Source organism: Saccharomyces eubayanus, chromosome IV, assembly GCF_001298625.1.
Source record: "Saccharomyces eubayanus strain FM1318 chromosome IV, whole genome shotgun sequence".
NCBI lineage: Eukaryota > Fungi > Ascomycota > Saccharomycetes > Saccharomycetales > Saccharomycetaceae > Saccharomyces > Saccharomyces eubayanus.
Window position 1 is genome coordinate 146,287 of NC_030979.1, and position 13,339 is coordinate 159,625.

Here is a 13,339-nt window from a genome sequence, read left to right on the forward strand (position 1 = left end):
ATAAATAAATAAGTTAAACTTTAAACACTATTCGATAATCTCAAAGAAGGGAAAAAAGAGCAACTGAGTATATCCTGTTCGTGTGGGGTAGGAATGAGATAGCAGCTTCCTATCTTCCTGTTGTTTGGAGAGGAGTAGTAGTTTGCTATCAAGAAAGGGACAAGAATTGATTAATTTGGTGAAAAGAAAAAAAAACAATAGAGAGCAAAGAAATTGAATAAGATAAGAAGACTCTCAAAAGATGATGAATGACTAAGACATCCGCTTCATGTTTTTTTTTTCCTGCAAAATTATTTCAGCTTTTTTTTTTATATTTGCGGGCCCCATCTATCCCGTGAAGCGTGACGTGCGATATGCCCCGATGGCTTATCACAGCCAATCGGACGGCCGCATTAACGCCGGGATCATTTAGGGCTGAAAATGGTGCTGGGTAGGGCTTTGATAACTAGGGCTTGTTAGGGCCTGAGTCATTAGAAAAAAGAAATTTAAAAGAGTCTTACTTAAGGTTAAGGTAATATGAGAGAGAGATGCCATTGTTCAAAAAGTGTATATTTGCCAAGAAAAAAGGGTTTGAGTGAGGCATGTATCATGGTGTGGAGAAGCTGAAACTCAAGTATTCAAAAGACGGGTGTGTCACTTGCAAGATCAGGAAGAAGCGGTGCTCGGAGGACAAGCCTGTATGCAGGGACTGCCGTCGCTTGAGTTTCCCATGCATCTACATATCGGAACCGATGGATAAGCAGTCTTTGAAGAAGATAAAGGCTGACATACAGCATCAGTTGGTCCATAAGAAAAAAAAGCACGCTGCTGACGGGGACCAGCGGGCGGCCATGGTCAATTATGTGCGGCGTAGCCATGAGGATGAATACGATAATCAGATATACCTGTCGAAACCGCTGGAGGACTGCATTTCTCAGAAGCTAGACTCGATGGGGCTGCAGTTATACAACTACTATAGGTCACATCTGGCTAACATCATTTCCATTGCGCCCATGAACCAGAACTACTACTTGAATATTTTCTTGCCCATGGCACACGAGAACGACGGTATCCTGTTCGCCATTCTCGCTTGGTCGGCAAACCATTTGTCGATATCTTCCTCTAATGAGTTCCGAAAGGACGAGATATTCGTCAACCTGGCGAACAGGTACACATTTATGTCGCTAACACATCTCAAAACCAGCGAGGATTCAAATGTTTATGACAAACTAAGTTTCTTGTATTCGCTAGCGCAAATCTTGATTCTATGTGGCTCGGAGATTTGCCAGGGTGATGTGAAGTTCTGGAAAATACTGCTGAATATTGGGAAAAACTTAATCGAGAACCATGTTGGCAAGGACATTTCCCATATACTGACCACAACCACAGAGGAGGCCCCTCTAGAGGAGAGAGTTATCTTCCCTAATTTCAACTCTGTTGTTAAATACTGGCTGATCGTGAACTTTATATACCACGACATTTTAAACTTCAATACTACATCTTTCCCCATCGAACAGTATGAGAAATTCTTCCAAAGAGAACATACCTCGCTGCCCAACTCAGTCAGCTTTATAGAGCCGGCGGACTCGCCGATCGAAGAAATAGACCCTTTGATCGGAATCAACAAGCCTATTCTTTTATTACTGGGCCAGGTAACGAATTTGACAAGATTCCTACAAACCATGGAACAGGAGGAAATGCTAGAGCATGGGGATAAAATACTTAATTTGCAAGTCGAGCTCTATAAATTACAGCCTTCGCTGATGGCGTTGGACTGTTTAGACGATAATAAACAATTCTGCTATCTAGAGTTATTCGAAATAATGAAAATCTCCACGTTGATGTTTTTCCAGATAACACTGTTGAAGATCGACAAAGGTTCGCTGGAGTTGCAAATACTGCTCAATAGACTAAATTCCAAGTTGGACACGGCCATTGGAACTTTTTTGGAAGGCTCGTTGTGCTTCCCACTTTTCATTTACGGTGTGTGTCTCGGGATCGACGACATAGAAAAGAAATTAGATTTGGAAGCCAAATTTGATGATATTTTAAAACGATATAAATGCTATAATTTTCAAAACGCAAGATTACTAATACGGAAAATATGGCAAAATGAAGCAGAGGGAAACGACGAACATAACTTGGTGCATATGATTGATGAGTTGGACTTCAATATTAATTTCGCGTAAACTCGATTCATCCTTCCTGCATCTTCAGTTGTTATACTATATAGTTTTTTTCTGTTTAAAGTACCCATTTAAAACATATTATACCTAAACCAAAAAAATAATGATAAATGAAAAAAGATAAATTAGGAAGTCATGATATCAGCCATTTGAGATGGTTATTTTCGGGTGTGTCTGAGTCCACCTCCACCACATCCACTTGGCCTATGTGGTACCTATAGTCCCCCGTCTTGGAATCTTCCACAAAACTTATGCTCCTCTCGGACTTCCTGCGTGGTCTATCCATCTCAGCCATCTTTGAATACGACATGCCGCCAAAAACATCTACATCATGGCTACTTTCGCTTTCACTTGCACTATCGTTGTCGCCAGAGTGAGGGTCCTGACTCCACACAGGTTTATAGAGACTTCCCCTGGGAAACTCGTGGCCTACAAGAACTTGTATTCTTTGATACTGCCTATCATCACCCTCATCGCTATCTTCAAGTACGGCGGCTTCCCTTCTTGTCTTTGCACTCCTGCCTCCTTTAGCCTTAGCATTAATTCTACTTCTTTTCCTAGCTTTAGCTTGTAACTTGCCCCTGATCTTTGAAATCAGTTCATTAAGGTCATCCTCGTGTGCATCGTAAACGACTTTGTACGCTTGCTGATACTGCGTAGCAAACAGATCTTGGTTCCAAGCAAAACCTTGGCCTTGAGACACCGATATCTTGAAATTTGGCCTTATTTCTGCACTATACGCAAACGCCGAACTGGCATTTGAATAAACAATCAGCTTTTCCTTATTCTTCATGACTATACTGTGACCTGCTCTGGAACGCGTTCTAGTCGGCTTGCATTCTTGCAAAGTAAGTAATAATCTCTGCGACTCCTTATCAAATCGATAGTGACCTTCCCTTTAAAAGGCGCCCAACTCTCGCTCCGAACGGCGCTAGTTAAAACATCACCAAATTGTCCTTCACAGCGTGTTGATCATAACAAAAGATCTGTTACAAAGAAACGAAATCAAAGATGAGCAGCATATGTGGATGATTTGAATTTTTGTCGTGCAAGTTCAGTATTGAAGGAGGTACAGCTTTAGCTACTTGGCCCCGCAAGATGGTTATCTTTTCCTCTCTAGCTGCACCCTTTTCTGCACTGGATCAGCTCTTAATCTATACGATAATCAACCACACGATAAATTCAACAGCTTCTAACGTATCCATCTAAATCACTAAAGGAAACCTGCTGCTGCTAGCCAACCTAACGAATAAGTGATTGTATATTTGCCCTGAATTGCGGTGTTTGGGTCCTTTTCTACTCAAGTTACATAACGATAGTATTTCATCTGAGTGAAGGGGAAAAGGCTTCCGTGCATATATATTTGGCCAGGGGCAAGTGATTGGCATGGATCATTGAGTACACTCTTCTCAAGCCCAAGAAAAGAAAACGAACCGGGAAATAAAATGTCTGCTTCTACTGTTGGTAAACCTATTCAATGTATTGCTGCTGTCGCTTACGATGCGAAGAAGCCATTGAGTGTGGAAGAAATTACTGTGGACCCTCCAAAAGCACACGAGGTACGTATTAAGGTTGAATATACAGCCGTGTGCCACACTGATGCGTACACTTTATCAGGCTCGGATCCGGAAGGCCTTTTCCCCTGCATTTTGGGTCATGAAGGTGCCGGAATCGTGGAATCTGTAGGCGATGACGTTACCACGGTCAAACCTGGTGACCATGTTATTGCTTTATATACCGCTGAATGTGGCAAGTGTAAGTTCTGTACCTCCGGTAAGACCAACCTGTGCAGTGCTGTTAGGGCCACCCAAGGTAGAGGTATCATGCCCGATGAAACCACAAGATTTCATAATGATAAGGGCGAGGATATCTTCCATTTCATGGGTTGCTCCACTTTCTCCGAGTACACCGTGGTGGCTGATGTGTCTGTGGTGGCTATAGATCCTAAGGCTCCACTAGATGCTGCCAGTTTACTGGGTTGTGGTGTGACTACTGGTTACGGGGCTGCTGTCAAGACTGCTAATGTGCAAAAGAACGATACCGTCGCTGTGTTTGGTTGTGGCACTGTGGGCCTTTCCGTCATTCAAGGTGCTAAGGCAAGAGGTGCTTCTAAGATCATCGGTGTCGATATTAACAACAAAAAAAAACAATACTGTTTTGATTTTGGTGCTACCGATTTCATCAACCCCAAGGAAGATTTGGCTAAAGGTCAAACTATTGTTGAAAAACTAATTGAAATGACTGATGGCGGTTTAGATTTCACATTCGATTGTACTGGTAACACCAAGATCATGAGAGACGCTTTGGAAGCTTGTCATAAAGGCTGGGGCCAATCTATTATCATTGGTGTTGCCGCTGCTGGCGAAGAGATCTCCACCAGACCATTCCAATTGGTCACCGGTAGAGTGTGGAAGGGCTCTGCGTTTGGTGGCATCAAAGGTAGATCTGAAATGGGTGGTTTAATCAAAGACTATCAAAACGGAGCTTTGAAAGTAGAAGAATTTATCACCCATAGAAGACCATTCAAAGAAATCAATCAAGCTTTTGAAGATTTGCATCACGGTGATTGCTTAAGAACTGTTTTAAAGTTCGATAAAAAATAAATAGACCAATTAATCTATGTAAGCACTTTTCTGTTATTGGAATGTTCGAGTGCAGATAGTTTTATACACATTTTTAGTATCAATGCTCACCGACAGTAAAAAAAATTGGCTGAAGATTAACGTCCTACATATCTATCAAACTACATATACAAATGCATAATTACATTCCCCAGTGTATCAATTGGACCTGAAGAAAAAACAAAGGGAGAGAAAAAATATATATATAAAAAAAAGTAAAATAAAAATACAATGCAGTTATATCTCTTTTTTTTTTGACCACGCTTATTAATAATCACCAACGTGCTGAACCATTAAAACCATTCCCGAAAGCAGTACTATCATTAACATTAGAAAAATTAACATTTGCCTTATCACTTTTATACTCGTTGAACGAGTTCACACTCCCATCTCCCTCCTTCATTGACTTTGCTGCCATAGATAACGGTGTTGATACAAACTCCATCAAACTAATATCATGAACTTTGTTATCTTTCCCGTCGACGCCACTATTACCATTATTACCACCATTATTATTAATAACAGTGCTATTACTGCTATTGTTATTATTATTATTATTATTATTATTATTATTATTATGAACATGTGGCCCTGTTCCAATCGTTGATGCATCTATATAATGGTTTGTTTCATTTGCATCAGCGTTTACAGATTTAGGACCACCACAGCGTAAGCATACCACGTTTTTTGCAAAATTGTGATAGGTACACGTGGAACATTTCCAATCTCCTGCTCTAAATGGTATATTAGATCCTGATCCTCCCATACCGATATTAGAATTACCGCCATTATTACTATTAACGTTGTTCCCATTGCCATTGCCATTACCGTTACCATTGACATTAATATTCATATTGCCATTATATCTATTAACGTTCATGTTATTCATATTGCTGCTGTTATTGTTGTTATTGTTAGTCATGTTGTTGGTATAACGATAATTTGGCATAGCATTGTTACTTGCTACAAAGCTATTCGGCGTATTTATGGGTGACCCACTACTTGATGGAGTTAAGTTTAATGAGTTTTGTCGAGACAACGGTGTCATTGAAGAGAATTGAGTTCTATTGTAGGTTAGTGCTGTTGGTGTTGTACTACCCATCATATTTAACTCGGGAGTACCATAAGAAGGGTTCCCGGTTATGTTATTGTTATTCAAACCAGCGGAATTGGTGCGGTTGTTTAAGCTGTTTTTGTTGCTATTAGCATTATTGTTTGTGAGCACATTATGCATTTGACTGTTCGATGGAGCTGGGAAAGAACATCTGAAACAAGCAGTACGCCTTTGGAAATTTGAAAATCCACAAGATGGACAATTCCAGTCACCTGGTCTTGGTTTATTTTTACTTTGTGGGAAAGGAGATAGAATCTCTTGCGCTTTATCGAGCACCCTAGTGGAAGACGGCTGGAGTTCAAGGACATGTTCCACTACTCTCGGTTGCTTAGTGTTTGCTAAATTAGATAATATCGATCTACCATTCAATGCAAGTACTTCGGTAGCTTCTTCGTGAGTCTGGAATACAACGAACCCAGAAATGCTATCCTGATCTTCCACATAGGGACTATTGTTCAAACTCCAGTTATTATTAACATTAGACGTGTCTTCCACAATGTTTTTCACAGTCCAAAATCCAACAGGTCTTGCTCCATACTGGGTGAACCATGATTCCAATTCGCTCTGGGTTGTGTCAGGTGGTAAATTGTTCATGTACAAGACCTTAGATCTTTCTTGCAAGAAACTTCTGATATCGGTATGTGAATCATATGGTTGCGTCAGTACGCATTTCATATCTTCTGCGGAAGAGCACTTTCTGTGTAATTGTAAAAGTATATCTATTGTTCTCTGCAAAAAAGATTGCTTGTCTAGGGCGAAATCGTCTTCTTCCGCAACATTTGGAACATCCAACATTCTCATCATTTCGTTCAAATCCTTTGTATTTTTGATTAGAGTACCAATGCTGCTACTCTTAGTATTAGAATTATTATTCAGAATGTTTTTCCTTAATCCCATAATTTCAGGATGATTAACGCACCATCTCTCAAACTCCTTCCATAAATCGAACAGCCTTGGATGTTGTAAGTAAGAAGTAAGGATGAAGCCATCATCTCGGGCTTGACGTGGTAAAGTGACACGAATGTGCCAAGTCGAACACAGAGAGACAAGGACAAATTCATCGTTACCAATTATGTCCTGGATATCTTTATCCAATTGCACCATTGCGCTCTCCAGACTTTTCTCCTCCGCATCTATCTCGATGCTGGGTGACGAATCGTTCTGGAAATGACTTGCCAACGTTTCAGCGTCCACAATTTGGTATGCCATATTTACAATGCGACACTGATCCTTGGGGCTGTCTGGCAGGTGGGCGACTTGCAGCTCTAGTACCACATAGTGCATAGTTCCTATATTAAACAATCACAATCACAATGCAAAATTGCCCTGGTGCTATTCCTTAGTATTTCTATTGGCATTTAAACCAACGTATACATCTTGAATGTATTGAAAATTTTTTCACTCTTCACTTTTTCATTGGGCATCGGCATCGGCCAGTGGGAAAATGTCACTAAAATAGAAGTAAAGTACCACAGGACTTTGCATAGGACCCTGGTTTATATTTATTGTTGGTGCTGTTAACGTACCATTATATACATATATATATATATATATATATATATATATGAGTACAGTCATGTAGTACCTACTCTTCGTCCTCGTCGTCTTCGTCGTCACTGCGGCCTCCTTGGTATTCGTTCGTGACACCGTCTGGATGTTGCTCCAACCACATCTTCTCCCAAGCAGTGATACGAGCCACGTTGGACACTATGTCCTCTTTCGTATCGCTTTGTAGCTCTACCACTATGTGCGGTTCGTACGAATCCACAGCATCCTGCTTGACCACACCCATGATCTCGGCATCGAGGTTTTCCTCGATTTTGGAGTCGTGGTACCCTCTTGCGTGCAATCTTGAATATAACTTGGAGTTATCGCATCTCAAAACCACTACCAGGTCGATCAGCCTCTCTGGAAACACGTCATTTACATGCCAGTCGACAATGCTGTTTCCTTGTCTCAACAGTGGCTCCAGCGTATCTAGCAGCTTGTCTTCATCCACAATGTGCGATTTACGACCTTCGTCGTATCCTTCAAAACAATCGTTGTCCTTGGCGAAATCCGAGATGTTGTAGTACTTGTAGCCTTTTAGTTTGTCCTTTAATAACTCGCATGTGGAGGACTTACCACACCCTGGTGTTCCTGTAACTATAATGTTGGGCCCATACCGTCTTGATTCCATTTTGAGTATTTAGTTCTCTCTTTTACGCAATCCTTTCTGCAGTTGATTTATTTACATATTGAATAAAAGTGCTAGCGCTAGTTATATAGCAATTTCTATTATACAGGATAAATTTTCTTTACTGCGAAAAAGCGAGGCGAATACATACATAATGAAAGTAAGAGACCAAGCATTTTCAAACGAAAGCTAAGCATTAAGAACAAATCAACAGGGTAAAGAAGACACAAGTACGCCACCACTTACACAATGGACAAATTCGGTTTGCAAGCATTAGTACCGCTGCTCAAACAAGAAGACAAAGAACTTTCAAGCACATATGACCATTCTATGACTTTAGGAGCGGATTTATCGTCTATGCTCTATTCGTTGGGTATTCCAAGAGATTCACAGGACCATAGAGTTCTCGATACTTTCCAGTCACCGTGGGCAGAGACATCTAGAAGTGAAGTGGAGCCCCGATTTTTCACACCGGAGTCCTTCACCAACATTCCCAGCGTATTACAATCCAACGTAACTCCACCATGTTTCAATTCCATTCAGAACGATCAACAGCGTGTAGCCTTGTTCCAAGACGAGACTCTATTCTTTCTTTTTTATAAACATCCAGGTACAGTCATCCAGGAGCTAACGTATTTGGAACTCAGGAAAAGGAATTGGAGGTACCACAAGACCTTAAAGGCCTGGCTCACCAAGGACCCCATGATGGAACCTATCGTGTCTGCTGATGGGCTAAGCGAAAGAGGATCATACGTGTTTTTTGATCCGCAAAGATGGGAGAAATGTCAAAGAGATTTCTTGTTGTTTTATAATGCTATTATGTAAGGTGAAGAAAAGATGAGATAAGTAAATAATTGTCATTTCAGGTAGAGTGCTTTTGTGAAAGAAAACGAAAAGATCTCTTTTTATAAATAGTGATAGTTATTAAAACAACAGTATACACATCTAATTTTGCATATGAGACTGGTTTTCGTACAATTCCACAATTTGTTCTGAAGAAGTGGCATCTTCGACACCCTTATCTTCTCTTATACGTAGAAACCTAGGAAATCTTAACGAAACACCTTTATCGAAAGTTGCGCTCCCGGCTTTATAAATGGGTGATAGGGAAAGATCTGCCGTCAGTACTTCAAACAGAGTCGTGGGTTCAAACCATACGTCTGGTTCAGCACTGGAATCAAAAACAAACGTGGCCTTTGGTCCATCGATTATCGTAGGGGTTAATCTTTCATGAAGTTGCTGCAACATTTCATCAGAAAATCCTGTCCCGATTTTGCAACAGGTTTCAAATTCTCCCGAATCTTGATTGTAACAGCCTAAAAGGAACCCGCCATACGTGCCTGTTCTTTTACCTCTGCCATAGTATGCCCCTATGACGCAAAGATCCAAGGAATCTCCGACACCTTCTAAGTAATCTTTTTTCAACTTYAGCCAATTTCTTGATCTTTTGCTTGGTTCATAATGTGATTCAGGACCTTCAAGCATTTTGACCATTAAACCTTCGCATGATTGATTGACGGATTCGTCGAGAAACTTCTGCAGTTCATCGAGATTATCCGTTACTATTTGAGTGGCGTATTGGAATTCCCCAGGAACAACCTTCGTAACTTTAGTTAAGCAGTCTCTTCTTTCTCGCAAAGATTTATTGATCAATCTCTCACCGTTGTGGCAAAGGATGTCAAATGCAAAGAGACAGACTTTTACTTTGATATCACTCAATTCCACGTCTTTACGTTTCCTTGTACTTAGAACTTGGAATGGTAGAATCTTCCCTTGTTCTTTGTCCCAAGCTACAGCTTCACAGTCCAGGATCAAATTCTTGGTGGCATCTATATCTTGAATGAAATCTGTGATTCTGATTTCTGGATATCTTTCAGTCATATTTTCACCGTTTCTGGAGTAGATTCTCATCGTACCATCATCTAACAAATGTACTTGGGCCCTTTCCCCGTCGTATTTGTATTCCGACGTAAAAGTTTCACCTTGGAATCTGTCTAAAACTTCATTGATTGCCTTTGTGGGTTTAGCCAACATCGGTTTCAATGGAATTCCTGGTCTTAAAGTACAAAATTGGTCCAGATTCATGATACCATGTTCCAAGCATGAATTGATGACGAGCTCATAATTTGGTACTTGACAAAATGCATCTCTGATTTTTTGTTGAGCACTTTCCAAGGCGTCCATGGGGATATCATCAACACGAGAACTTTCCTCATTTCCACCATGAAGTAAAAGTGCTTTGGATAAAGATATCAACACTGTTTTTTCAGCAAGACCTATTCTTAGTTTTGATTCTAAGGATCTAATCAAAAACTTAGCCTCTACACCCTGGCATGCGGTTAACATTCTTTTGATAAGCTTGACTTTTCTCAGTTGCGAATCTTTACCCTGGGTCTTTGCAATACTTCGTAGACTTTTAAAGACCTCGCCTACAGTTAAGGGTTTCGGCTTAAACATTGTGGGTTGAACGTTTCTCGCGCCCATAGCTATTTCACCCAAATCTCCGATTTCCTTGTATTTTAGTTTAATTTGGCTCATTGATTTGCCGCAGGATTCACTGATTGTTTTCATTAAAAGATTTTCACCAAGGCCCAATTCCAAACCAGGCTCATAATCGGGGCCCAACCTATTGATAAAAAGATATGTGGTAGGTATCAAATTCTTAGATGATTGCTTCATTATCTTTGTAAAGAAGTCGGAACATATCCTAATAATTTCCAACCGAGAAGAGGTGGCTTCGATCTCATTGAAGACTTCACAGACTTCGGAATAGGGGATATTGGATGAGTAGTGGTCATTCTCAATCGGGCCCTGTTCTTCTTCGACCTTGGGAGTGAGCTCCCGAGATTTTTGCGACGCATCAACACCGCTAGAAGAGGGAGCAGATGACGGTAGAGAAGAGTTGTTGCTACTCATATCAGACGGCTCCACCGGCGTTTGCACGGCCGACACATGCTTCAGTTTCTTTATAGCAGACGCTCCTTCACTATTAATCCCGTTTATGCCACTTTCAAGCTTGTGTTTGGTGGCCTTCTCAGGAGACGAAGAGCCTCCTGGCGGCTTATTCTTCATGGACGTGAAGAACCTAGCCAAAGTAGCCTGTTTTGGTTTCTTACCGGCAGAGGAAGGTAATGAGGATGACATGAATAGCAGCGATCTTGGACTCGAGGGACGTAAATGTGTGAAAGTGAGGCCAGCCAGTGATCTGCGCATGTAATTGGTAAAGTGGCGGCGCTATATGCTGCTTCAAAACACAAAGTCAAATCATCATTACTACCATCATGAAGCAGTGCATAAACGATTAGCCTTTTGCTGCAAAATTTCGCCTTAACGCGTTTTCGCGTCTAGTGAAAAATTCCATCAGCCATGTTATGCTTACTGAAAGAATGCATCGCGCTAGAGATGAAGATGTGACAGAAGAACGTACCGGGCTAGCGGCAGCTTCTTGAAGTCTATAGTGGGCCTTAGTAGTTACCTTGAACGATTTCGTATGGTGCAAAGGAAACGCTGGAGATGCTCAAACGTTTGCCAATCGCAAACAATAGACGATCGATGCCCGTCCGGGTGATAGTGAAAGGCTGTTTTATAAGACAAATAGGAGTTTGAAAGAACTTAGAGAAGGAGCGGTTCGTATGGGATACAAATAAGGAAGACGAAGTCAAAGTTAAGAGGTACAAGGATTATGTCAAAGCAGCTTGTTAGGTCTGCGAAGAATCTGGTGAAGGGTTACTCTTCTACCCAGGTGTTGGTGAGAAATGCCACGTCCAACGACAATAATCAGGTGTCCAAAGACTCGTTGATAGAACTGGCAGAAAAGTCGTATGATAGTGTAGATTTTTTCGAGATCATGGATATGCTTGACAAGAGGCTGAACGATAAGGGGAAGTACTGGAGACACATCGCGAAAGCGCTGACTGTGTTGGACTACCTAATTAGATTTGGTAGCGAAAACTGTGTTCTTTGGTGTAGAGAGAACTTGTACATCATCAAGACGTTGAAGGAGTTCAGGCACGATGACGATGAAGGCGTAGATCAGGGCCAAATTGTCAGAGTTAAGGCTAAAGAATTGACGTCATTGTTGTCCGACGAAGAGAGGCTAAACGAAGAAAGGAACATGAACATCAAGGGCAGGAACAGGGGAGGAAGAAGGACAAGAGGAACCAACCGTGACGGCGAGGATGATGACGATTTGCAGAGAGCCATTGATGCTAGCAGAATGACTGCGGATGAAGATGAAAGAAGAAGAAAGCAGGACGAGGACTACGAAACCGCCTTGCAATTGAGTAAAGAGGAAGAGGAGTTAAAGAGATTACAGGACTTACAAAGAATGCAAGCACAACAGCAACAGCAACAACCCATGTACTACGATATCTTTGGCAATCCAATCACGCCCGAAGAGTATGCACAGTTCCAACTAGAACAACAACAACAACAACTACTTCAACTACAACAACAACAACAACAACAACAACCAATGTACTACGATATGTTCGGTAATCCTATATCACCAGAAGAGCTAGCACAGTTTCAACAAGAACAGCAACAGCAACTATACTTAACCTCCTTACAACAGCAACAAGCTACATCCAACAACCCATTTGCCAAGCCCAACCAAGAAGCAAGTCCACAGAGACAAGATGTACCATCAATGAACGCGTCATCTATGCCGCAACAACAACAACAACAACAACAACAACAGGAGGAGCCATTAACACAAACAAGGACAGGTAATCAATCGATGACGGACAAATACAGTAAATTAAACGAACTATTAGGCACAGGCACGGGCATTGACACATTTGGTAACTTCGGGGATACCCGTGTTCCCGCTCAACATACCAAGACGGGGACATTCATTAACTCCCAGGGTACAGGCTATAGGCAAGTTTCCAATGACCCAAAGCATAATCCATTCCTAAACAGTCAATATACGGGTCTGCCAAGTACCAACGTTGTACCAACACAAACAGGCTACGGATTTGGGAACCAACAACAGCAACAATCTCAAACTAACAGCTCAAATAGCCAAGGCTATGCTTTAATTGATCTTTGAAGTAGTTGTATCATTGCAAACTCCCGTTCGCATTTCCAACCAGATGAGCATTGTTTACATCAGCATAATATATATGGACTAGTTAGTTTAGTTACTTCAGTGCTACATTCTACGCAACCACCCAGTATATATATATATATATATATATATATATATTTGTATAGTAAGCACACATTGACTTAGGAAAGTTTTCTGATATCTAACACAGTC

The 13,339-nt window shown here is 41.1% G+C and overlaps 8 protein-coding genes across 8 annotated transcripts; 4 read left to right on the plus strand and 4 right to left on the minus strand.

The window, feature by feature from the left end:
- Nucleotides 1-581: 581 nt before the first annotated feature.
- Nucleotides 582-2,168, plus strand: UGA3 (Uga3p; the record flags this gene model as incomplete). The annotated part of the gene is made up of 1 exon (XM_018364123.1): nt 582-2,168. The coding sequence occupies one exon, from the start codon at nt 582-584 to the stop codon at nt 2,166-2,168; it is 1,587 nt and encodes a 528-aa protein (XP_018222924.1).
- A 130-nt stretch (nt 2,169-2,298) lies between these two features.
- UGX2 (Ugx2p) lies at nt 2,299-2,958 on the minus strand (the record flags this gene model as incomplete). Its single annotated transcript, XM_018364124.1, has 1 exon — nt 2,299-2,958. The coding sequence occupies one exon, from the start codon at nt 2,956-2,958 to the stop codon at nt 2,299-2,301; it is 660 nt and encodes a 219-aa protein (XP_018222925.1).
- Nucleotides 2,959-3,610: 652 nt separating this feature from the next.
- Nucleotides 3,611-4,768, plus strand: SFA1 (bifunctional alcohol dehydrogenase/S-(hydroxymethyl)glutathione dehydrogenase; the record flags this gene model as incomplete). The annotated part of the gene is made up of 1 exon (XM_018364125.1): nt 3,611-4,768. The coding sequence occupies one exon, from the start codon at nt 3,611-3,613 to the stop codon at nt 4,766-4,768; it is 1,158 nt and encodes a 385-aa protein (XP_018222926.1).
- Nucleotides 4,769-5,060: 292 nt separating this feature from the next.
- Nucleotides 5,061-7,184, minus strand: NRP1 (Nrp1p; the record flags this gene model as incomplete). The annotated part of the gene is made up of 1 exon (XM_018364126.1): nt 5,061-7,184. One exon carries the CDS (start codon nt 7,182-7,184, stop codon nt 5,061-5,063), a length of 2,124 nt encoding a protein of 707 aa, XP_018222927.1.
- A 301-nt stretch (nt 7,185-7,485) lies between these two features.
- On the minus strand, nt 7,486-8,079 carry FAP7 (nucleoside-triphosphatase; the record flags this gene model as incomplete). Its single annotated transcript, XM_018364127.1, has 1 exon — nt 7,486-8,079. One exon carries the CDS (start codon nt 8,077-8,079, stop codon nt 7,486-7,488), a length of 594 nt encoding a protein of 197 aa, XP_018222928.1.
- Nucleotides 8,080-8,325: 246 nt separating this feature from the next.
- Nucleotides 8,326-8,901, plus strand: CDC36 (CCR4-NOT core subunit CDC36; the record flags this gene model as incomplete). The annotated part of the gene is made up of 1 exon (XM_018364128.1): nt 8,326-8,901. One exon carries the CDS (start codon nt 8,326-8,328, stop codon nt 8,899-8,901), a length of 576 nt encoding a protein of 191 aa, XP_018222929.1.
- A 120-nt stretch (nt 8,902-9,021) lies between these two features.
- On the minus strand, nt 9,022-11,289 carry CDC9 (DNA ligase (ATP) CDC9; the record flags this gene model as incomplete). The annotated part of the gene is made up of 1 exon (XM_018364129.1): nt 9,022-11,289. One exon carries the CDS (start codon nt 11,287-11,289, stop codon nt 9,022-9,024), a length of 2,268 nt encoding a protein of 755 aa, XP_018222930.1.
- Nucleotides 11,290-11,758: 469 nt separating this feature from the next.
- Nucleotides 11,759-13,129, plus strand: ENT1 (epsin; the record flags this gene model as incomplete). The annotated part of the gene is made up of 1 exon (XM_018364130.1): nt 11,759-13,129. The coding sequence occupies one exon, from the start codon at nt 11,759-11,761 to the stop codon at nt 13,127-13,129; it is 1,371 nt and encodes a 456-aa protein (XP_018222931.1).
- Between the last annotated feature and the right edge of the window lie 210 nt (nt 13,130-13,339).